The following is a 24,543-nucleotide window of genomic DNA, read 5'->3' as shown; positions in this document are numbered from 1 at the left end:
GTTGGCAAAGATCTCTACCACATGGAAACTGCTTTTAAAGCTGTTGGGCCCTGAAATTCTACTCAACAGTTTGAAATCACTCCACAGCTTTTCTCATTCACCCTCCCACTTGGGGCTAATGCAAGCCATGACCATCTATTGAGGAAAACCACAAAAAACTTCAAAACAGCTACAACGGTAGGCTCTTTTCTCACATATTATTTTAAATATTGTTTGTTAAAATGTGACATATAACAATCTTAGTAAATATAAAGGCAATCTTAAATCTTTTTAAGTCTCAGTTACGTCGGATAACTATTTTTTAACAAGCACTTAAGTATATCACCGCATAACTTGAATGTCCATGCAGGCAAGAACAGCGTGCTGCAAAAGTCACAAAACCATGTTATGCTTAATTTCAACCACTGACTTTTTTGACAAACTAGTATCTAAAATGCAGCACCAGCAATTCTGAGTGATTCTGTCTGAAGTTACTTAAGAAAAAGCAGAAAATGTGTACCACCAGATAAAATCCAGTGGTGAGCCTAAAAGAATCTTTCCCATTTCATTCTCTTGAAATCTTTGATTAAAGTTCTATTAGTTTTCTAGTCTGCAATACTATTTTTGCATTTTTCATACCTTAAATTTTAAAAGAAATGCTATTACCTAAAAATAATGATATCTATGGAAATTATGAAACTGAGGAATTTGAAATCATGGCTTTTTCAATATTCTGTATCACCTAAAAGTAAGTGTTAATGACTATTTTTCATAATGTTAAATTTAAAGTTTAAGTTTTAAAACTGTTCCTGGAACTTGTTTCTGCTCATACCAATACAAATCAGGAGTTCTTATAAAGTAGCAAAGCTGAAATATGATATTTTTAACTCACATGAGACAGGATCATGGGTCTTCATTTTAACTGTTTATATTACAGGTATTCTAAGAAGACTTCAATTGCATACCTTTGTTCAAGGTACCTAATTATTAAAAAACTGAAATTATCAACATTGCTTGGATTTTTGATAGAAAAAGAACTAAAACCATTTTCTGAAACTATTTTTCAGAATATCACTGATACATAAAAACTTTTAGCATCTAATTAAAGATCACAAAGGGTTAAATACTGTTCGCTGGCCCCTGCTGCGTATACCCTGCCAAAAAGTCCTCTAAGCTTTTAAATATTGCTTCGATGGTCTGCATTTTTATTTCCAGGGAAAAAGAGAGTATTGTCCCACAGTCAGCAGGCCACTAGCTTATTAGTTTTCAGTCACCTTAATTTCTATTAAAATGAAGACTCTGCAATCTACACTTCTCCTGTTCCTGTTTGTGCCTCTGATAAAGCCAGCACCACCATCTCAGCAGGATTCACGCATTATCTATGATTATGGAACAGATAATCTTGAAGAAACCTTTTTTAGCCAAGATTATGAGGATAAATACCTGGATGGAAAAAGTACTAAGGTATTTTATTTCTACTCTAAATTTAATTTATAAAATAGTCACCCATTTAAATGCATGTTTTTGTTTTTTTCTGAATGTGTCTGATAAGGTAAGAGGAAAGGAAAAGCACTTGAAATGATTCAAAACAATTCAAAATAACTGTCCCTAAATTATATTTTTAAAGTATGCATGCTTCCCAAATTAATAAATAGACTCTGTGATAACCAAATAGTATCTGTAACAACCAAAACATAAAATTTAAGGAAAACTAAAATTTGAAATATACAATTTAAGGAAAATTCAATTTAAAGATGATCTCTTATCAGCAGAGATTTACATTTAAGTCACAATACATAGTGCCTTTTATTTGCATATTAAAATAAAACAGGAGAAATGTGTATTAGGAGAAATAAAGATGGATTACCAGTTTAAGGTTTATTATTTTAGGAAGAAGTAGTTCAAGTACATAAATAGAAGAGTACTGCTTATTTTGTATCTACAGGATTTCATAATAATTCACGTATGTCAACTACACAGTATCAAAAAATTAAAACTACTAATATGCAGCATGATTTTCAATCAATTTCAACAACTTAGGCTCTATCATTTTACCAAGTAACTGTCACTGTCATTGTCTACAGAGATGACTTTCCTACCACATTTTTCATATTCTGCTTGCACAGGGACTAAGTAATTACTTGTGGTTTTACTGGAACACAGAAATGAATACTGGATAAAGGAAAAGTTAATACAGCACATAAGGATCTGCTGCCTTCCTACAGTGTGTCTGTACGTGTCTCTCTCACACACACACGCAAAATGGAAAATAAGAGATGCAGCCAAATACTTAACAGTGTTGATTCCTTCAAAAGTTCTCTACTGTAAATAAGATGATAAGTATTTTAAGAGTGAACAGTTATAATAGATTCTTTTTTTTCAGTACAGATGAGCAAATGTTAATACTACAATTTCTTTCAATGAAGTTGGCTAATATCCTAGTATTATTATTATCATATATGTATATATTAATAATATATGTATAAATAGTCATGCTTCCCAGGTGCTTAGAAAAAAAAAAAAAGGCCTATTATAACAAGCTGTCGGCTCACATGGCTGATTTCAATCTTATCAATCAGTTTAAAGAATACTTTCAAAATCTCCTGGTCCCTAAAAAGTAGTAAGTAAAAAAGTTCTCTGCTTCTTCTCTTTACATTGCTTTAGGAGTCTCTCTAAACACAGGGACCAAGATATTTGTGAAGTGGAGCAGAATTCAACAGCACTTAATAGACAAATGGAGAGTGGAAGGACTGTTCAACCAGAACATTTATGGGAGAATGCTGTCTGTAATCCCTCAGTTTTACAGTCCAAATTGTAAATAATACCAAAATTACCAAATTGTAAATAATTATAAATAAACGTTTATTTTTCCAATAGGAAAAAGAAACTATGATAATAGTACCCGATGAGAAAAGTTTTCAATTACAAAAAGATGAGAATATAACGCCATTACCCCCCAAGAAAGAAAATGATGGTAAGTATGAATACTCTATTATCCTATTTTTAAAAGGAGCTTTAAAAAGTAGCTTACAATGGAACTTTATCTGCTATAGTTCAAAACTGCATCAGGATACAGTAAATCCAAACAGTGGAATTTTATCTCCAATGATAAAGTCAAACAGGTATATTGTGAATTTTCACCATTTGCCATTCCACGTTATGAGTGAAAAACATGGAATAGGAACATTCAAGAACAACCAAAGTTCAGTTTGGGTTTAGCCTCTGTAAAGTGTGTGCTTCTATCTATATAAAATCAATTCAAGAAATACTTGTTAAATTCCAATTAGTTGCAAATCCCTGGTGGCTCAGCTGGTAAAGAATCTGCCTGCAATGTAGGAGACCTGGGTTCAATCCCTGGGTTGGGAAGATCCCCTGGAGAAGGGACTGGCTACCCAGTCCAGTATTCTGGCCTGGAGGATTCCATGGATTGTATAGCCCATGGGGTCCCAAAGAGTTGGACACAACTGAGCGACTTTCACTTTCACTTTCACATGTAGTCTGAGGATAAAGTAAATAAAATATTATTTTTGCTTTTAAGAAATTCACAGGAGAAATGGTTATATACGTAATTATAATGTATGTTTCAATTAAAACAATAGAAAACTTATACAATAACAAATTACAAAGTACTACTTATTAGTTTCTATTTGGTTTATTATTGCTCTCTCACAGACCATTATTTCACGTGACAATATGAAAAAAAAACCACACACTAATTTCTATAGTGCTACAATAAAATTAAAATGAAACAAAACAGAAAATATATCTCAAGAAATTTGAAAAGCATCATAGTGAAAATAGACTAGAAGAAATTAAAAGACATTTCTTGCTCGTGGATAGGATGATTTAATATTACAAAGATGGTAGTTCTCCCTAAATCTGTAACAATAAACTTCTTTAAAGAGTTGGGTAAGGTTGATCCTCAAGTTCAGATGGAAAATCAGATCTGCATGAAATCACCTATCAGAACATACTTTAAAGCCTCCAAACTTAAAATAAGTATAATACTGGTACATGAATGAATGTCCACAGACAGAAAGAAATACATATAGAAATTTAGTAAATAACAAAGGGACCATCTTTAATCACTGAAGCAAAGATGATGTTTTTATTTTTAAAAAATATTTATTTATTTATGTATGGCTGCTCTGGGTCTTCATTGCTGTCCGTGAGTTTTCTCTAGTTGCAGATGGGGCTACCCTTTGCTGCAGTGCACAGGCTCTAGGTGCTCAGGCTTCGATAGGTGTAGCATGTGGGCTCAGGAGCTGTGGCTCAGGAGCTTAGTTGCTCTGTGCCATGTGGCATCATCCCAGACCAGGGATTGAACCCATGTCCCCTGCATTGGCAGATGGATTCTTAACCACTGGACCACCAGGGAAGTCCCAAAGATGATGTTTTTAAAAACTGAGTCTGGGACAACCTTGAAAAGGGATACAATTATATCCCTCTTATACAGAAAAATAAACTTCAAATAAATTAGGGTCTAAATGTAAAAAGTGAAACCATTTAAATAGTAGAAGATTACCTGACTGTGGGATGTCTCAAAATCCAGAGATGATAATAGAAAAGACCAGTAAGTTTGACTCCATAAATGAAAAACATTTGCATGGCAAAAATCATCATAAATGAAGCTGAAGACAGCTTAAAACTGAGAAAAATATTTTCAATATACAGCACTGTAAAGAGTTAATATCTCTAATTTATAAAGAACAAGTAAAAATCCAGGAAAAAGAAACTGATAAAAAATCCATGGGTAAAATGGGCAAAAGGTATGAACAGACAATTCACAAAATGACATAAAAATGACCCTTACACACATAAAAGGTGTTCAATCTCACATGGAAATTTAAATTGAGATAAAATTTTTTAACTTATCTGACACAAGTGTGACAATATATTAATATATTCCACTGGCAAAACCTGCGTGGTATCAGACACTGACATATGTTGCTGATAGTAATGCAAATTGGTAGAACAGAGAGGAATTTGGTAATATTTGATGAAACCTAATATGCATTTACTTTGTGACCTAGCAACTGACCTCTAGGAATTTATCCTAAAGATATACCTTCAAAAGTAAGAAAATACATATGCAAAATCTCTGAAGGATTGCTTGCAACAGCAAAATATTGGAAACAATCTAATTATCCATAAATTGAAGAGTGGTTGAATAAAGTATGGTACATCTACCTACGGAATGCTATGCAGTGGTAAAAATGAATGAGGAAGATTTATATAATGAATATGGATTGATTTCTAGAAGAGATTATGTGAAAAAAACCAAAGTGCAAAAGAGTATCTACAGTATGCTGTCTCTTCTAAAAATGAAAGGGATATAAGAGAAGATACACTTGTGTGAAAGAAATTCAAGAAGGGCAATTAAGCTGAGACTAGTTACCTATGGGTTACAGATGGACTAGGGGTGGAAGGAGGGGGAGACGGGAACTATAGGTACAGGGAAAAGGTGGCAGAACTTCTCTGAGCACACTTTTTGTGCATATCTGATTTTAGAACATTATATTCACATAAGCAAATAAATATAGTACATTCATAAATAAAATCAACAAGGATAAGATAAAAAGAACCCAAACTGACAAACAAACAGAAAAATACAAACTTAATTGTATTTCAAATGAGCAACATAACACATTACAGGAAGGGAAATCTAACTGAAGTAACTCAGTATTTTGATGTATACTTTCAGTAGACAAATACTAAAATTCCAATGAGTAGGTTTGTTTTCCATAGTGTTATAGGTTAACAATAATGAAACTACTTAACGTGTGTTCTAGGATTGAGTAAAGTAAATACAAAGTGGATCAGGAGAATCAGGTCTCTCATAATCAGAGAAGGGTGTTAAAAGATATGGTCAGGGGGAAGGCTAGAAGGAACACTATGGAAATGGAGTGGAATGGACTGGAATGAAAGGTATCAGCATCAACTCCTGGTTTGTATACAGATATACAGAAAAAGATATAAACATGTTTGCTTCCCTGTATGAGTGTGTATGTGCATATATGCATATGATATGTTTATGGTTTTATATGAGCATATGGTACATATATATTATATATGTTTACATGTGTGTCCATGTGTAGTGTGTCCATGTATAAAAACATATACATGTGTATGTATGTATTATACATACTGCTGCTAAGTTGCTTCAGTCATGTCCCACTCTGTGCGACCCCATAGATGGCAGCCCACCAGGCTCCTCTGTCCCTGGGATTCTCCAGGCAAGAATACTGGAGTGGGTTGCCATTTCCTTCCCCAATGCATGCATGCATGCTAAGTCGCTTCAGTCGTGTCCGACTCTGTGCAACCCTATGGACAACAGCCCACCAGGCTCCTCTGTCCACGGGATTCTCTAGGCAAGAATACTAGAGTGGGTTGCCATTTCCTTCTCTGTATTATATATGAAAAGAGAGCAAAATAAAAATAAATATATTTCCCAGTCCTTTTTGCTGAAAGATCCTAGGAACAATGAGATCCCAGTAGCAATGAGCACATGCACACCCAAATCTTGGTTTCTAAATACCATTCTCCACTGAAATGGACTGGTACTTCTTAAAGTAATAGCTGATTTCAGACCTGGGGCAGGGAAAGGGCAAGGATTGGTATGGGACATCTCAGCATGCCAGAAAATAAGTAAGCTCTCAAAGAATAGTAGAGACATTTAATTTTTTAATCAAAATATAAAAAAAATATATGTATAAATGTATGACAGATGTATAAGATTTATTCACTAAAATCCAGACAATAATGGTAAGAGATATTTAAAAAGACCTAAATATATAGATAGAGATACATTGTATTCAAGGACCAGAAAACTCAGTATCATTAAAATGTCTATTTCCCCCAAATTCATCTGTAGATTCAATGCAGTCCCAATTAAAATTCTAGCAGGCTTTAAGTAATTAACAAGCTGAGTTTAAAATTTATATAAAAATGAAAAGAACCTAGAAGAAACATAACATTAAAGAAGAATAAATTTGGAGAATTTACACTACCTAATATCAAGACTTACTATACAACTTTTAAAAGAAAACAGGATAAAACTTGGTGGTTGGCAAAGATTTCTTAAACCCAGCACAAAAAGCATGAACTATAAGGGAATCAATTATTATTCATTAAAATAAAAAATGTTTGCTCTTTAAGAGACATTGATTAGAAAATTAAAAAAAAAAAAAAGCCAGAAACTGGAGAAAACATTTTCTCCAAAACATATTCTGACAAATGACTTATATCTATATAATATATATAATTCAAAACTAATAATGCAAAACCCGTTTAAAAAGCAGGCAAAAGACATGAGTAGACACTTCTCCACACACACAAAAACATGTGGATGGCAAATAAGTATATAAAAAGATGCTCAGCACATTAGTCATTAGGAAAATGTAAATTCAAACATGAGATACCACAACACATCTTACTTGAAAGGCTAAAATCAAAAAGTCCAACCACACATACCAAATGTTGGAAAGAATGCGGAGCAATTGGAACTTATATGCACTGCTAACGAGAATTTAAAATGGCACAATGACTTTGGAAAACAGTTTAGTAGGACTTTTTCCAAAACGTAAAATATATATGTATAATAAGACACAGCCATTCTATGCTTAGGTATTTATAGAAGAGAAATGAAAGCGATAAGTCCATACATTAATGTTCATAGCAGCTCTCTTTGAAATAGCTGAAAACTGGAAACAACCCAAATATATGTAAGAGATGACTGTATAAACTGTGTCTACTGACAGAATGGAATAAATTGGACTGAACTCAATAATAAATAGAAATGAATTACTGATAATGCAAAAATAGATGACCCTCAAAATAATTATGCAGAGTTAAAGAAGCCAGACAAAAGAGTATATACTGCATAATATATTAAGTTTCTGGTCCTTAATATATTCATAATATTAACATATTAAGATAATGACAGAAAGGATATTAGTGGTTACTGTGAGGGAGAGATAATTACCAAAGAGCATGAGGAAACTTTTGGAGTGATGGATACGTTAATTATCTTGATTGTGATGATGGACATCCAACTTATAAATCTTACAAGTTAAATATGTGCAACTCATTGTATAACACTGAATCACAAAAAGGCTATGGGATGATAAAACAGAGTTTAGGAGTTCTCGTCAACTAATCTGGGACAATTTGATTATCAAAATAAATATGACAGTAACATATGACCCATGGGATAAGGAATTCATAAGTTCATACCGACAAAAATAAATAAGGAGGGAACATTCCACCTCATATCAGAATGTGAACTAACAAATATAGAAGAAATGATGGAATCAGAAAAATTATTATTTGGCAACTATCCCAGTGATAAATGATTCAAGTAAGACTCAATAGATGAAAACTAGAGTTTTAAAACATGAAAGTTTGATAACAAACCTGATGTTTAGAATCTCAAAGTACTTCTCTAGAAGGTACACACTCATTACAAAGCGAAAAACAGTAATTTTACAGGGTGAGAACCATGGCAGACACCAACTGAACCAAGTTACCCAAGACAGCATTGTAAGGAATGAGACAGATACATGACACAGAGGATGAAACATTATTTCTGTAGTATTCCTGCCAAAAATGAGGAACCTTTTTTATAAACCCCAGTTGAAAGACATTCTGCAAAATAAATGCCCTGAAAATAAATTTTTAAAAAATTCAAAAATTTCCAAAACAGTAAAAAGATATAAAAAACAAAGACTAAGGAACTCTTCTAGGATGAAGGCATGACAAGTAAGTACAATAAATGATACAGGCCTCTAATTAAAATAAATAAATTTAAATTAAAAAAAATGATGCAGGGTGCAATGGAATTCTAAAAGTGCTCACAATGACTCCAAATTTTTGTTGCTGTTGTTGTTGCTGGAAATGACTTTTACTTGAATCTAAGTTTAAGGGAGATTGGAGGAGATTATTACGAAGCTAAAATTCAACATTCTCTATGATTCCAAGTTCATACTTTCACTAATTAGTTTCATTGGAAGGACTGATGCTGAGGCTGAACCTCTAATACTTTGGCCACCTAATGCGAAGAGTTGACTCACTGGAAAAGATTTTCGTGCAGGGAAAAATTGAAGGCAAAAGGAGAAGGGGGTGGCAGAGGATGAGATGGTTAGATAGGATCACCAACTCAATGGACATGAATTTGAGCAAACTACGGGAGCCAGTGAAGGAGACGGGAGCCTGGTGTGCTGCAGTGCATGGGGTTGCAAAGAGGAGGACATGACTTAGCAACTGAACAACAAACTCATTAGAAATGTGTTTGCACTACCCCAAGTGATAAATCAAGCTTGTGCTTACCTTAAGTCCAGCTTTATGATTTTTTGATATGCAAATGAAGAAATGTAACTGTCAATCAATTCAGCAATTAAATAAATTATCATTGCCAAAACAGACAGGAGAATAAAAGAGATTGTGTATTACAGAATTTAAAATAAAATTATGCTGAGTTACCAGATACAATATAAATCACTAGCTAATATGGCCATAACATCTTTCCTGTTATCATCTATAATTGTGTAAAGTATCTTTTCGAATTAGTAATAACATTCATGATAGCAAGAATTTTAATACTAGAGGTCAGATATTTTTAAATTATTGATTTTTATGATTTTGTTTCCCAATTCAGAAATGCCCACATGCCTGCTATGTGTTTGTTTAAGTGGCTCTGTATACTGTGAAGAAGTTGACATTGATGCTGTACCACCTTTGCCAAAGGAATCAGCCTATCTTTATGCACGATTCAACAAAATTAAAAAGCTGACCGCCAAAGATTTTGCAGACATACGTAAGCTAATTTTAAATAAAATATTAGTGTTAACTCATGTTAGTTATTTAACTCATATAAACACAAGTTTCTAGGTCACACGTAGGATAGTCACTGTTGGGGTATTTTAAGTATCCTGCCAGGAGGGTGTTGCTATGAGCACCACACACAGCAACTACTTCTGCAGTCAAGTCCAAGTCCTGGATCACTCATTCCAGAAAAGTTTCCTATATTCCAATTTTGTCGAGGGCTTCTGAAGAAAATGATACCAAGAAATGCACACTGGCTCCACTACACATTGACAAGATTAACCATCCTGAATTCATGCTGTCACTGGTAGTTCCAACTGACTGAATACAGTTGTTTCTCATTATTTGTGGATTTTATGTTTTCAAACTCACCTACTTTATAAATTTATTTGTAACCCCAAAATAAATACTTCTGGCACTTTCAGGGTTATTCACAGGCACATGCCTGTGGCAAAAAATTTGAGTCATCCAGGTGAGGTAGAACAAGATGCTTTTTTTGTCTTTTATTTCAGCGTTAAACAAGTACCTCGTTTACAGTCTACTTAGTGCAATATTTTTCACTTTTCATTTTTTGGCTTTTTTTTTTTTTGCTGTTTGAAACACTCCCTAAATATAGTGTTGAAGTGCTGTATATTATTTCTAACTGCAAGAAGGCTGTGATGTGCCTTCCAGAGAAAACACGTGTTAAGTAGTCTTCATTTAAGTGAGTTACAGTGAGTTACAGTGCTTAAGATGCCTTTAAAAAAGAAACACACATACAATTTTCTGATTGGCTGATGAAAATGTGTGATGAAAGGCTCGAATCCGTATATTCCCTAGGAGCAATGGTTCCATATTCACTAATTCAGCATTTGTGTCGACTTTATAGATGACTATCTTAAATAGTGAGAAGTGACCATATCTCCTTATCATCCCAGACAGAACAAAAGTGATGCATACATACACACATATTGAATTTCTCTCTCAGTATGTACCACATTAACAAAATAGGGAACATTTTTCCCTTTGTTGTTTTTAAGCAATAAGGCATGGAGAGATTAAGATAATATACCCACAATCACAGGGGCTTCCCTGGTGGCTAAGATGGTAAAGTATCTGCCTGCAACGTAGGAGGACCTGAGTTCAATCTCTGGGTCAGGAAGATCCCCTGGAGAAGGGAATGGCAACCCATTCCAGTATTCTTGCCTGGACAGGATGCCAGGGACAGAGGAGAGGAACCTGGTGGGCTACAGTTTATAGAGTTGCAAAGAGTCAGACACAACTGAGCAACTAATGCAAACAAAACAAACCCATAATCACAACGCAACAGGATGGCAAGAAATTCACAAATATTTACATGATTCTATTCAATCAAACATAATGCTTGCCTTCCATAATTTGCAACAAAGAATTTCTTTCATATTACTTGAGCATACTCAGAATTCAAACAAAAAAGGATGGAAGGACTCTATTAACTTAAAGTTCCCTTCCAAACCTGAAATTCTAGAATTCCAGTGAGAAATGCCATCAGTGTCAAGCACTGAGTACATGCTGAGTATTCATTCAATAAAACTTACTGAGCTATTAATTGTACATGTTCTGCAAAGCACTAAACATAAAAGAAATTTGAATTACCTGTTAAATAAATGCTTTTCCTCAGTCCACACAATTAAGAATTTAACTTCATGTATTTAAAAAAATTTTTTCTGTATTGTTTGTATATTTTTCCTTCAAGCTAACTTAAGACGACTTGATTTTACGGGAAATTTGATTGAAGACATAGAAGACGGTACTTTTTCAAAACTTTCTCTGTTAGAAGAACTTACACTAGCTGAAAATCAACTACTGAAGCTTCCAGTTCTCCCTCCCAAGCTTACTTTATTTAATGCAAAATATAACAAAATCAAGAGTAGAGGAATCAAAGCAAATACATTCAAAGTAAGTATTTTATAGTATGACTGAGCACAATATAGTATCATTGTTATACAGCCAATAATAACATGATAAAAGAAGAAGAAACTATAGCCTAGAATTTTGTTTTAAAACTATTACATAATAAATAGTGATATTATTAGGCTTATTCAAGTCTAGCTTATGTCTGTACCTCACTTAAAATAACTTTATTTGGTTTCATGGGACTACCTGGTGTCACATCTTTTTCCTTTGTTCACACAGCAAATATTTATTTATATAGACAAAGACTCATGGTACCAAGAGTCTCCAAAACCTCAAAATGGAAGTTTTCCTGTGTTTCTTCTTCCCTACAGTATTAGTAATTCATAAACACCAGAAAAATCATGCTGTAAAGACTGAATTTTATTTTTAATACTTAAAAGTATTAGCCCATAGAATTCTGTAGGGAAATATTCTTTTGAATTCCATGATGGCACCTAATACAAAATTCTGTATGTAGTAAAAATTAAATATATTTCTTAATTTAATCATTCAAGAAAATAAATGCTCAGGAAAAAGGGAAGGTGATTTACTTTGATTTAGGTAGCCAGGTTGTCTCAAAATGCAGTCTACAGAGAAGTAATCACATCAGCCCAGGACTTCCATAGATCTGAAGTACTCATTCCCAGTCCTGGAAGAAACCCCAGATAAAAGGTTGAGATAATCATGCTACTGGTTGGCAACAGAAGACCTTGCTCAAAATACAGGATTGTAGCTCCTTCTGACAATTTCTAACAGTTCCTCAGAAGTTAAGGAACTCTTAGGGGACTTTCAGAAACTGGCCTTACTTTAAAAACAAACAAAAAAATGCTTGTAATTTGAACATACACAATTTGAGGAGGTAAACCTTTGAATAACTGGTATGTTAAAGACCTACAGGAGCCGGTCAACATTTACAAAAGAAGTATTTGACTATTTTACGCATTTATTACAGAAGGGATTAATGACAAATTGGCATCAAAATGATAAAGTCAGCTATTTTCTAATTTTGCTTAATGCCCAAGGCTGCAAAAGCCACGTAAAATCAAGTCACTCTAATCCATGTAAAGAGGTCCACTGGGGAAGACAGGAGCTTGATTCTTATATAATGGGTTGTAGGATGCTTAAGAGGGCTTCCTAGGTGGTACAGTGGTAAAGAATCTATCCACCAAAGCAGGAGACTTGGGTTGGATCCCTGGTTCAGGAAGATCTCCTGGTGTAAGAAATGGCAACTCACTCCACTGTTCTTGCCTGGAAAATCCCATGGACAGAGGAGCCTGGTGGGTTCCATGGGTCACACAGAGTTGGACATTACTGAGTGACTAAGCACACATGTAGGATGCTTAAGAAAGGATTAAAATAACAACAAATTAATTCTAAAAAAAAAAAAAAATAGAATCCAAATTCTGCCATAGGATGTATATCAAAAGTAAGGTAAAACATTACTGTCAGGGGAAACTATATCTTGAAACTACAGAATTATGCACAATAATGGGTTATTGATTATGAAGAGTAATCTAATGTAGACCCCTTAGCAGGGTAAAAAGAAAAATCATACCCAGCCACGTATTTAATACATTGCTTTGGAAGATATCTTACTAACAAGCATACACATCTCTTAGGAATATTCATTCTACTATAAGTTAGTGGAGCTGAAATGGAAAGTTCTGGAGATTCAAGAGAGGTTATAGCAGTACCAGGATCCAAATACAATCCTGCATAAGCATTAATATCATCACCTATTCCAAAGACAAATTTAAAGAGCCCCAGAAATTGACATGAGTGCTGAGGCTGGCTATGACTGGGTATTCAGATGTGAGGTGAGTAGACAGACATGGGGATGCATTAGGGTTCTATTGCCCTTTGTAAAGGACTGAAATACACTACTTGTAAAACCAAAACAGCAAACTAAAAATCCCACCAAATCAAAAACTCCCATACCAATGATTAATAGTATTGATACATGACTATATCTATGTATTTTATACATATGTATATTTATATATATGTGTATATAGCTTGAGTCGTGAAAAAATGCACTGATCTCAGGTATCAACTCAAGCAAAAGCACCTTTTCCTTACAGAAACTGCATAACCTCTCCTTCCTCTACTTGGATCACAATGCTTTGGAATCTGTGCCTCTTAATTTACCAGAAAGTCTGCGTGTAATTCATCTTCAGGTATGATTGCTCCTTTCACAGTATCAGACTTTAATTCAAATTACTATGGGTCAATCTTACAATTCATTAGGAAATTCACTTACTTATATGTAAATGTTGCCCATCAAAAGCATTAATATTTAGTCAAATGCTCTCTCTTGCCCAGAAGCCACAGTTCTATTCAGAGCAAAGCCAAAAGATCAGTAACACCAGGTATGAGGTCTGCTCTTACAGGATGGCTTGTCTCCAGGTGTGTACCTGGCATCTCCTAGTTAATCTGACATGTGGATTTGAAGTTAGGGGACACTAAGACGTGGTTTATGTTTCTTTCTCCAAATAGCAGTAAACACTTGCTTTTGGAGACTTCCCAGCTGACTTTATTGTCCAACATCAAGGGTAATAGAAAAGTGAAGAGGGAATAAAAAGAGACTAAAAGTAGTCTTTCACCATCACAAGAATTCTCATTTGTTCTTTTTACTTCTTTAAAGTACATTTAAGGACACAGTACCCATTTTGAGTTGACACTATACAACAGGATACATTTTCCAGCTAGTACAATCTTATTTGTACTCAGAAATTTGTTACATACATGAGTTTTATTCTTAGAAAAAGCAAGTAGTCTGTTCTTTCAAAGTAATACTGTAGACATTAAAAAGGGAGGCTCAGATTGCTCAGACAGGGTTTTTTATTACCATGAAGATAGATATACAGTATGTACCATATTTTAAAAATCACTTTTTATCGACAGATAAAATATTCTGCCAGACCTCATTACATAGCATACAAAAGGATGATTTGGAGTTTATAAATGATTTTTCCCTTTTGTTTTCCAGTTTAACAACATAACTTCAATTACAGATGATACATTCTGCAAGGCTAATGACACCAGTTATATTCGGGACCGCATTGAAGAGATACGCTTGGAGGGCAACCCCGTCATCCTGGGAAAACATCCCAACAGTTTTATCTGCTTAAAAAGATTGCCTGTAGGGTCATACATTTAACCACTATCAATGCAGCATAGCTAAAGTACACACATACTTATAATCTGTCTCAACAATGTCTAAAGGAGCATAAATATTTAATATTAATTTTGCATCTGACTATTGAAGGAACTTATGCTTTAAGCAAGAATGTTAAAAAAAAAGTCTTATATATAACAACAAGTAAAAAGTAAGACTGAATCTCTAAGTTCAAAACAGAAATGTGAAAATATTTGAACAGAATTACAAAATCCCTGTAGTTCGTAATAGAGTAACACTTAAAAGGTATGTTTTTATATAAATACCCAAAATTAAGAAGTGTTACAAAGTTAAAAGATAAGTCCAAGAAACTTTCAACTGTCTTTCCTGGCTTCCACTGGATCCCTAAAGCTTTTAAGGCATATGTTCCAAAGACTTTGAAAAGCTGAATATTTCTAAGGATCTCTCACTTTTCTTTCTTTTATGATTTATACATTATTCATTATGAAGTAGGAACTCTGTTTTCTTTCTTTTAAGGCAGCTACTATATTTTTACTTAGCCTGAGAAATAGGGTATAGTCTTATACCTAAGCAAAACTTTCCAAATAAAGCATAATTTTACTCTCTTGACAAAGAGCTAATATAGTAATGTTCAATTATTCTGTTTTGTGGTTACACAATTAAAAGCTTTAGTAAAGTAGCACGAAATTTATTTAATCTAAATAATCAACATTCTAAGTCCACCACAAAACATTTTAGGAAGCTAGGCACATCAAAATCAGTATGCTTATTAAAAAAACTGAAAGTCCACTCTGTTTCTCAGAATATAGCCATAAAGTTCTCCACTGTAAAGTCTTTCAGTTATGACATACCTACAAAATATTTTTTATACTATAGGAATGAATCTTATCAATAAATTTATCCAAATATAAAATATGAAAACAAAGTAAATTCTGTGGCATTACTATTGCACACCACCTTCCCAACCACCCATACACATTCATGTTCATGAATATAGGCCATATATTCATAAGAAAGTATCTCAGAAACATTTTCTAAAGATCCACGATTAACTAATATGTTTAAAGATAAGAATTAATCTCTAATCTAATGGTGATGATTTATAATGGCACTGCTGCAAGACTGAAATTCCTGAAATTACTTTCCTCTTGCCCAAATCCCATTCAAAATTCTTAACCTCCACACTTCTTTGGGGTTGCATATAAAATTATCACTGCTTTAGAAATAAAAGTCTGAAGGGCGTATATAAAAATAACCAACATTGTTTCCAACATCAATTATAAATGAGAATCAAGTTGGTCTCTATCCTCTTTCCAGAACAAATATTATTGGTGTTTTTTCATTTCATGATAAAATAATAAAAGTAAAAATATGCTCATTTCCATTATCTTAAATAGATAATGCTTTATTTTTGACACTGATAATGAAAGAAACAGAAGATTAAAATTTTAAGTATTTTAACCTACAAACATTCCTGAAACTAAAGAAGATACGCATAAATAGAAGGACAGCTTGTGTTCATGAATGAAAGATGGAAAAGTTAGTATGTCAACACTATCCAAAACAATTCATAGATTCAAAATAATCCTTATCAAAATCTCAATGTAATATTTTGAAGAACTGGGAAAACCCACCAAAATTCATATGGAATCTCAAGGAATTCCAAATAGTCAAAAGAAATTTGAAAGAAAGAACAAGACTGGAGGATTCTACACTTCCTCATTTCAAAATTTAGCTACAACGCTACCGTAATTAAAAGTGTGATACTGGCATAAGGACAGACATATAGACCAATGGAATAGAATAGTGAGACCAGAAACAAAACTTCATGTACAATCAAATGATTTTTGAAAAAGGCATCAGATCAGATCAGATCAGATCAGTCGCTCAGTTGTGTCCGACTCTTTGCAACCCCATGAATCGCAGCACGCCAGGCCTCCTGTCCATCACCAACTCCCGGAGTTCAGTGCATCAAGACCACTCAATTAGGAATAGACAGTCTCTTCAACAAGTGGTGCTAGGAAAACTGGATATTCACTTGTATAAGAATGAAGTTGGACTGCAGGCTTACAACATACACAAAAATTAACTCAAACTGAATTAAATACCTAAACTTAAGAGCTAATCTATAAAACTCCTACTAAAAATAAAGAGAAAATTCTGTATGACTCTGAATTTGGCAACAATTTCCTGGATATGACACCAAAAGTACAGGACAAAAAAGAAAAAAATAGATAAACTGGACTTCAAAATTAAAAATTTCTATACATCAAAGAACACTATCAAGAAAATGAAAAGACAATTCAGTGAATGGAAGAAAATAAGTGCCAATCATATTTGATGAAGTAAATATATAAAAAAATATCTACAATTCAACAACAACAAAAAACCTGATGCAAAAAGGGACAAAGAACTTGAATAGACATTGCTCCAAAGAAGAAATACAAATGGACAATTAGCACATGAAAAGATACTCAAGGTCACTAATCATTAGGGAAGGAAATGCAAATCAAAGCCAGAAAGAGATAGAAATTCACACCCAACAGTTTGGCTACAAAAAACAAAAAAAAGTAAAAACAAAACAAAAACCCAGACAATAATGAATATTGGCAAGGATGTGAAGAAATTGGAAGCCTCATGCCCTGCTGTTGGGGATGTAAAGTGGTGCAAGCTGAAAGAGAGAATTACCATACAATCCAGCAATTCCACTCACAGGTATATATACTTAAAAGAATTAAAACTGAGACTTGAATAGATATTTGTACACCAATGACTTGAGAAGGACTATTTGCAATAGCCAAAAAGTGAAAACAATTAAGTGTCTATTAAAGATGAACGAATAAACAAAGTTTGGTAAGTGCATATAACAGAATAGTATCCAGGGCTAAAAAGGAATGAAATTCTGACACATGCTACAATATAAATAAATTTTGAGGACAGTATGTTAAGTGAAATAATCTGGCAAAAAGAACAAATTTGATGATTCTGCTTGAACAAGATACTTAGTCAAATTCACAGAAATGGAAAATAGAATGATGGTTCCCAGAAGCTGGGAGACAGAGGAATGACAAATTAAGTGTTTAATGGGGACAAGGTTTTCAGTTTGGGATGAATAAAACATTCTGTAGATAAACACTGGTGATGACTGCACAACCATGTGACTGTTTCTTTCCATTCTAACAACCTTGTCACCAGCAAAGACCAGCTCAAATAAGCACTTTATTTGCTACAGGAAAAGCACACCAATTATACTTCTCTACTTGCCTTAAAAACATGTCAAGGAAAGTCAGCTTGAAAATGGAACCAGTGCTCACATTTCCCACAGCTCATCCTAATGTATAAGTAAATGGCCATATGATATGATTTATTATCATAACTGCCAGCATGCTCCTCAATTATTACTCTATTTTACCAATTCTGAAGAAGAGCTATTGAACTGTTCTTGTTCAAGAGCACCTGCAAGTAAACAACATGATCCTGAGAACTCCTCAAGGGACCACAGTACAGTACAGAAATCAGCATGCTTCGTTCTAAAGAAAATCCTATGCTTGACAGATTAGCTCAACCAAATAAAATGCAAATGATGATGACGATGATTTAAAGAAAGAATCCAAAATAAATGAGTGTTAGTACCAGTCATAAAAACAATAGTCATGACAAAAGTCATGACTCAGGATTTTGAGGAAACCTGAACCTTGCCATATTATTCATGTGAACTCTTTTAGAACTGATTTCTGTGTGGATCCCTGCTGTCAGTAATTTGATCCTATCCAGCTAAGCATGAGTCAGAGGATTACAACGTAGCCAAACATAATTCTAGCTATGACAAACAAAAACAGGGAGTTTTAAAAATGTCTTTGAATGTATCTGCATTAGGCCTAAGAAGCATTACTTTGTAAGAATCAGACCTCAATATTTAAACTTGAAATATACAATAAATAAGAAGCTTAAATACAGAGAGTGATTTAGAATGTAAAGATTACATTATGACATTATAAGCCTTCTAAGCTCATATTCTTTACTAGCATTTAGCATTTTACTTCAAGTATCCTTGACAGATTAATTTTTCAAAATGTATATTATAAAATAAATATGACTATAATTATTTTTCTTTCAGTGAAAATGGTTCACTGATTTCTACAGAAGCATTCCTCCTCTATTTATTGCAAACAAATGCAAATCCCAGAAGCCAATAAAAATATTTTCTATTGTTTGAAAACTTTAAGAATGTTATCTTAAATCCCCAAATTGACATCAGCTTCACTTTCCATATATGTTTAAATTGAAAGACTTTAGACTCTACCTTGAAATGTTTAAATGTGCGCTTACGATAGTCACACCACTCCACAAAGAAGCGTAGGCTTCGGAAAAACATAAGCAGATCTCTTTTTTCTTCTGCTCTGTAGAAATACAAGGTTCTATGATTAATAAATATCATTAAATGAACCCCCCCCCAATCTGGCTTTATTTTATTATTGCTTTTTACAGACCTGACACTAAAGCTTGAAAAGTACTTGCTTGATATATTTCTATATACCAAACTCTGCATTTTTGAGTATGTGCCCCTGTGTGATTTCTCAGACTGGAATTCACTTTTCTCCATTTTCAAATGTTTAAATTCTACCCATCTTTCAAGACATCACACAAATGCCACATCCTCCTTGATACCTCATTTGATGATCCATGGTATAACAAAGAATATATCTGGTCTTAGTTACTAGTTCCTAGTCATTATTTCATGCAAGGATGGGCACAAAAAAGGACAGAAATGATAAGAACCTAACAGAAGAAGAAGAGATTAAGAAGAGGTGGCAAGGATACACGTAAGAAATATACAAAAAAAGTCTTAATGATCACGAAAACTCTATGGCGTGATCACTCACCTAGAGCCAGACATCTTGGGGTGTGAAGTCAAGTGGTCCTTAGGAAGTATTACTGCAAACAAAGCTAGTGAAGGTGATGGAATTCCAGCTGAGCTATTTCAAATCCTAAAAGATGATGCTGTAAAAGTGCTGCACTCAATATGCCAGCAAATATGGAAAACTCAGCAGTGGCCAGAGGACTGGAATAGGTCAGTTTTCATTCCAATCCCAAAGAGACATAATGCCAAAGAATATTCAAACTCCTGTACAGTAGTTGTATGGTGAGGACAGTTATGAGCACAGATTGTGCTCATTTTATGTGCTAACCCAGGTAATGCTCAAAATCCTTCAAGTTAGGCTTCAACAGTACATGAACTGAGAACTTCCAGATGTATAAGCTGGATTTAGAAAAGGCAGAGGAACAGAGATCAAACTGCCAACATCCATTGGATCACAGAGAAAGCAAAGGAATTCTAGAAAAACATCTACTTCTGCTTCATTGACTATGCTAAAGCCTTTAACTATGTGGATTTCAACAAACTGTAGAAAATTCTTAAACAGATGGTAATACAAGAACACCTTACCTGTTTCCTGAGAAACATGATGCAAGTCAAGACGCAAGTTAGAACCAGACATGGAACAATGAACTGGTTCAAACTGGGAAACGAGTATGACAAGGTCACTGTCATACTGTCACGCTGTTTATCTAATTCTATGCAGAGTTCAGTCGCTCAGTCATGTCCGACTCTTTGTGACCCCATGAACTCAGTTATACAATAATGCCTACACAGAAGGCATGACACTACTTTCCATTACTGGGGAAGCACACAGGAAAGGTGTACAGACAAAGACCAGTCCCTGTTAAGAGAACACTGTGTTCAAAGAACTGCAAGGTATTCAGAATGGCTACAGTGAGGAGTAGAAGGAGACAAGTGAAGAGGAAAATATCAGAGATGAGATTAGGACAGTGCCAATTCATTTGTTCACTCATTCCTTAGGCTGAAGTCTTACTATGTACCATCCACTGTATTCAGTTCAGTTGCTCAGTCATGTCTGACTCTCCGTGACCCCATGAATCGCAGCACGCCAGGCCTCCCTGTCCATCAACAACTCCCGGAGGTCACTCAGACTCACGTCCATCGAGTCAGTGATGGCATCCAGCCATCTCATCCTCTGTCGTCCCCTTCTCCTCCTGCCCCAAATCCCTCCCAGCATCAGAGTCTTTTCCAATGAGTCAACTCTTCGCATGAGGTGGCCAAAGTATTGGAGTTTCAGCTTCAACATCAGTCCCTCCAATGAACACCCAGGACTGATCTCCTTTAGAAAGGACTGGTTGGATCTCCTTACAGTTCAAGGGACTCTCAAGAGTCTTCTCCAACACCACAGTTCAAAAGCATCAATTCTTCAGCGCTCAGCTTTCTTCACAGTTCAACTCTCACATCCATACGTGACCACTGGAAAAATCATAGCCTTGACTAGACAGACCTTTGTTGGCAAAGTAATGTCTCTGCTTTTGAATATGCTATCTAGGTTAGTCATAACTTTCCTTCCAAGGAGTAAACATCTTTTAATTTCACGGCTGCAATCACCATCTGCAGTGATTTTGGAGTCCCCCCCACAAAAAAAAGTCTGACACTGTTTCCACTGTTTCCCCATCTATTTCCCATGACGTGATGAGACCAGATGCCATGATCTTAGTTTTCTGAATGTTGAGCTTTAAGCCAACTTTTTCACTCTCCTCTTTCACTTTCATCAAGAGGCTTTTGAGTTCCTCTTCACTTTCTGCCATAAGGGTGGTGTCATATGCATATCTGAGGTTATTGATATTTCTCCCGGCAATCTTGATTCCAGCTTGTGCTTCTTCCAGTCCAGTGTTTCTCATGATGTACACTGCATATAAGTTAAATAAGCAGGGTGACAATATACAACCTTGACGTACTCCTTTTCCTATTTGGAACCAGTCTGTTGTTCCATGTCCAGTTCTAAATGTTGCTTCCTGACCTGCATACAAATTTCTCAAGAGGCAGGTCAGGTGGTCTGGTATTCCCATCTCCTTCAGAATTTTCCACAGTTTATTGTGATCCACACAGTCCAAGGCTTTGGCATAGTCAATAAAGCAGAAATAGATGTTTTTCTGGAACTCTCTTGCTTTTTCCATGATCCAGCGGATGTTGGCAATTTGATCTCTGGTTCCTCTGCCTTTTCTAAAACCAGCTTGAACATCCAGAAGTTTATGGTTCATGTATTGCTGAAGCCTGGGTTGGAGAATTTTGAGCATTACTTTACTAGTGTGTGAGATGAGTGCAGTTGTGTGGTAGTTTGAGCATTCTTTGGCAATGCCTTTCTTTGGGATTGGAATGAAAACTGACCTTTTCCAGTCCTGTGGCCACTGCTGAGTTTTCCAAATTTGCTGGCATATTGAGTGTGGCACTTTTACAGCATCATCTTTCAGGATTTGAAATAGCTCAACTGGAATTCCATCACCTCCACTAGCTTTGGTCGTAGTGACGCTTTCTAAGGCCCACTTGACTTCACATTCCAGGATGTCTGGCTCTAGGTGAGTGATCTCACCATCATGGTTATCTTGGTCATGAAGTTTTGTATAGTTCTTCTGTGTATTCTCGCCACGTCTTCTTAATATCTTCCACTTCTGTTAGGTCCATACAATTTCTGTCCTTTATTGATTCCATCTTTGCATAAAATGTTCCCTTGGTAGCTCTAATTTTCTTGAAGAGATGTCTAGTCTTTCCCATTCTGTTGTTTTCTTCTATTTCTTTGCATTGATCACTGAGGAAGGCTTTCTTATCTCTCCTTGCTATTCTTTGGAACTCTGCATTCAGATGCTTATATCTTTCCTTTTCTCCTTTGCTGTTTGCTTCTCTTCTTTGCACAGCTATTTGTAAGGCCTCCTCAGACAGCCATTTTGCCTTTTTGCATTTCTTTTTCATGGGGATGGTCTTGATCCCTGTCTCCTGTACAATGTCACGAACCTCAGTCCATAGTTCATCAGGCACTCTAGCAGATCTAGTCCCTTAAATCTATTTCTCACTTCCACTGTATAATCATAAGGGATTTGATTTAGGTCATACCTGAATGGTCTAGTGGTTTTCCCTACTTTCTTCAAATTAAGTCTGAATTTGGCAATAAGGAGTTCATGATGTGAGTCACAGTCAGCTCCCGGTCTTGTTTTTGCTGACTGTATAGAGCTTCTCCATCTTTGGCTACAAAGAATATAATCAGTCTGATTTTGGTGTGGACCATCTGGTGATGTTCATATATAGAGTCTTCTCTTATGTTGTTGGAAGAGGGTGTTTGTTATGACCAGTGCATTCTCTTGGCAAAACTCTATTAGCCTTTGCCCTGCTTCATTCCGTACTATAAGGCCAGATTTGCCTGTTACTCCAGGTGTTTCTTGACTTCCTACTTTTGCATTCCAGTCCCCTATAATGAAAAGGACATCTTTTTTGGATGTTAGTTCTAAAAGGTCTTATAGTTCTTCATAGAACTGTTCAACTTCAGCTTCTGAAGTTGGGGCGTTACTGGTTGGGGCATAGGCTTGGATTATCGTGATATTGAATGGTTTGCCTTGGAAATGAACAGAGATCATTCTGTCTATTTTGAGATTGAGGAGCTACCCCACGTCCGAGGTCAGGGGTGGCGGCCGAGAGGAGCTACCACATGCCTGAGGTCAGGGGCAGTGGCTGAGAGGAGCTAACCCTCACCCGAGGTCAGGGGCGGCGGCCAAGAGGAGCTACCACATGCCCGAGGTCAGGGGAAGCTGCCAAGAGGAGCAACCCCACGTCCAAGGAGCTGTGGCTGTGCAGTAGCAGGAGGGCCGAGAGGAGCTACTCCACGTTCAAGGTCAGGAGGGGCGGCCATGAGGAGATACCCCTCGTCCAAGGTAAGGAGCAGTGGCTGCGCTTTGCTGGAGCAGCCGTGAAGAGATACCTCATGTCCAAGGTAAGAGAAACCCAAGTAAGTGTTGCTAGAGAGCATCAGAGGGCAGACACACTGAAACCATAATCACAGAAAACTAGTCAATCTAATCATACTAGAACCACAGCCTTGTCTAACTCAATGAAACTAAGCCATGCCCGTGGGGCAACCCAAGATGGGCGGGTCATGGTGGAGAGATCTGACAGAATGTGGTCCACTGGAGAAGGGAATGGCAAACCATTTCAGTATTCTTGCCTTGAGAACCCCATGAACAGTATGAAAAGGCAAAATAATAGGATACTGAAAGGAGAACTCCGTGGATCGGTAGGTGCCCAATATGCTACTGGAAATCAGTGGAAAATAACTCCAGAAGGAATGAAGGGATGGAGCCAAAGCAAAAACAATACCCAGTTGTGGATGTGACTAGTAATAGAAGTACTAGTAATAGAATAGATAGAATAGATGTGACTGGAATGGGTGAATTTAACTCAGATGACCATTACATCTACTACTGTGGGCAGGAATCTCTTAGAAGAAATGGAGTAGCCATCATTGTCAACAGAAAAGTCTATGCAGATGAAAGAGAAGAACCTACAACCAAGAATACGCTACCCAGGAAGAGTCTCTTTCAGATACGATGCAGAAATCAAAAGCTCTCCAGACAAGCAAAAGTTAAGAGAATTCAGCACCATCAAACCAGCTTTACAAGAAATGCTAAAGGAACTTCTCTAGGCAGGGAACACAAGAGAAGGAATATTGTGCAGTCTTGCCTCCTTTGTCATAGATTAACTGAACATAGGTGCATGGGCTTATTTCTGGGTTTTGTATCCTACTCCATTGATTTAAAATCCTCAACAAAATACTAGCAATTCTTTTCCAACAATACATTAA

General features: G+C 35.5%; 2 protein-coding genes across 3 annotated transcripts in view; one reads left to right on the top strand and one right to left on the bottom strand.

The window, feature by feature from the left end:
- The window catches only part of CENPP (centromere protein P), a 232,061-nt gene that overhangs the window by 149,547 nt on the left and 57,971 nt on the right, over positions 1 to 24,543 (bottom strand). The window contains exon 5 of the mRNA XM_061426210.1: positions 19,158 to 19,254. Within this exon, the coding sequence (XP_061282194.1) occupies positions 19,158 to 19,254 (97 nt within the window). The remainder of the gene's footprint in view (positions 1 to 19,157; positions 19,255 to 24,543) is intronic.
- OGN (osteoglycin) lies at positions 79 to 15,469 on the top strand. 2 transcript variants are annotated; one of them, XM_061426211.1, is made up of 7 exons: positions 79 to 177; positions 917 to 1,443; positions 2,857 to 2,953; positions 9,635 to 9,793; positions 11,516 to 11,718; positions 13,797 to 13,892; positions 14,705 to 15,469. In XM_061426211.1, the coding sequence occupies exons 2-7, from the start codon at positions 1,270 to 1,272 to the stop codon at positions 14,873 to 14,875; spliced, it is 900 nt and encodes a 299-aa protein (XP_061282195.1). In that variant the 5' UTR covers positions 79 to 177; positions 917 to 1,269; the 3' UTR covers positions 14,876 to 15,469. The 2 variants fall into 2 exon arrangements, with proteins under 2 accessions (XP_061282195.1, XP_061282196.1); XM_061426212.1 differs by having other exon boundaries at positions 83 to 177; positions 1,195 to 1,443.

The sequence above is a fragment of the Bos javanicus genome, chromosome 8 (genome assembly GCF_032452875.1).
Source record: "Bos javanicus breed banteng chromosome 8, ARS-OSU_banteng_1.0, whole genome shotgun sequence".
NCBI classification, from domain to species: Eukaryota; Metazoa; Chordata; class Mammalia; order Artiodactyla; family Bovidae; genus Bos; species Bos javanicus.
The sequence above is the reverse complement of the archived record's forward strand: the minus strand, read 5'-3'. Positions and strand labels throughout refer to the sequence as shown.

Excerpts from the sequence above, each read along its gene's own strand:
- OGN (XM_061426211.1), top strand. The coding sequence starts at position 1,270 with ATGAAGACTCTGCAATCTACACTTCTCCTGTTCCTGTTTGTGCCTCTG. Across the intron at positions 1,444-2,856 it reads TGGATGGAAAAAGTACTAAG|GAAAAAGAAACTATGATAAT; the intron begins GTATTTTATTTC and ends TTTTTCCAATAG. Across the intron at positions 11,719-13,796 it reads TCAAAGCAAATACATTCAAA|AAACTGCATAACCTCTCCTT; the intron begins GTAAGTATTTTA and ends TTTTCCTTACAG.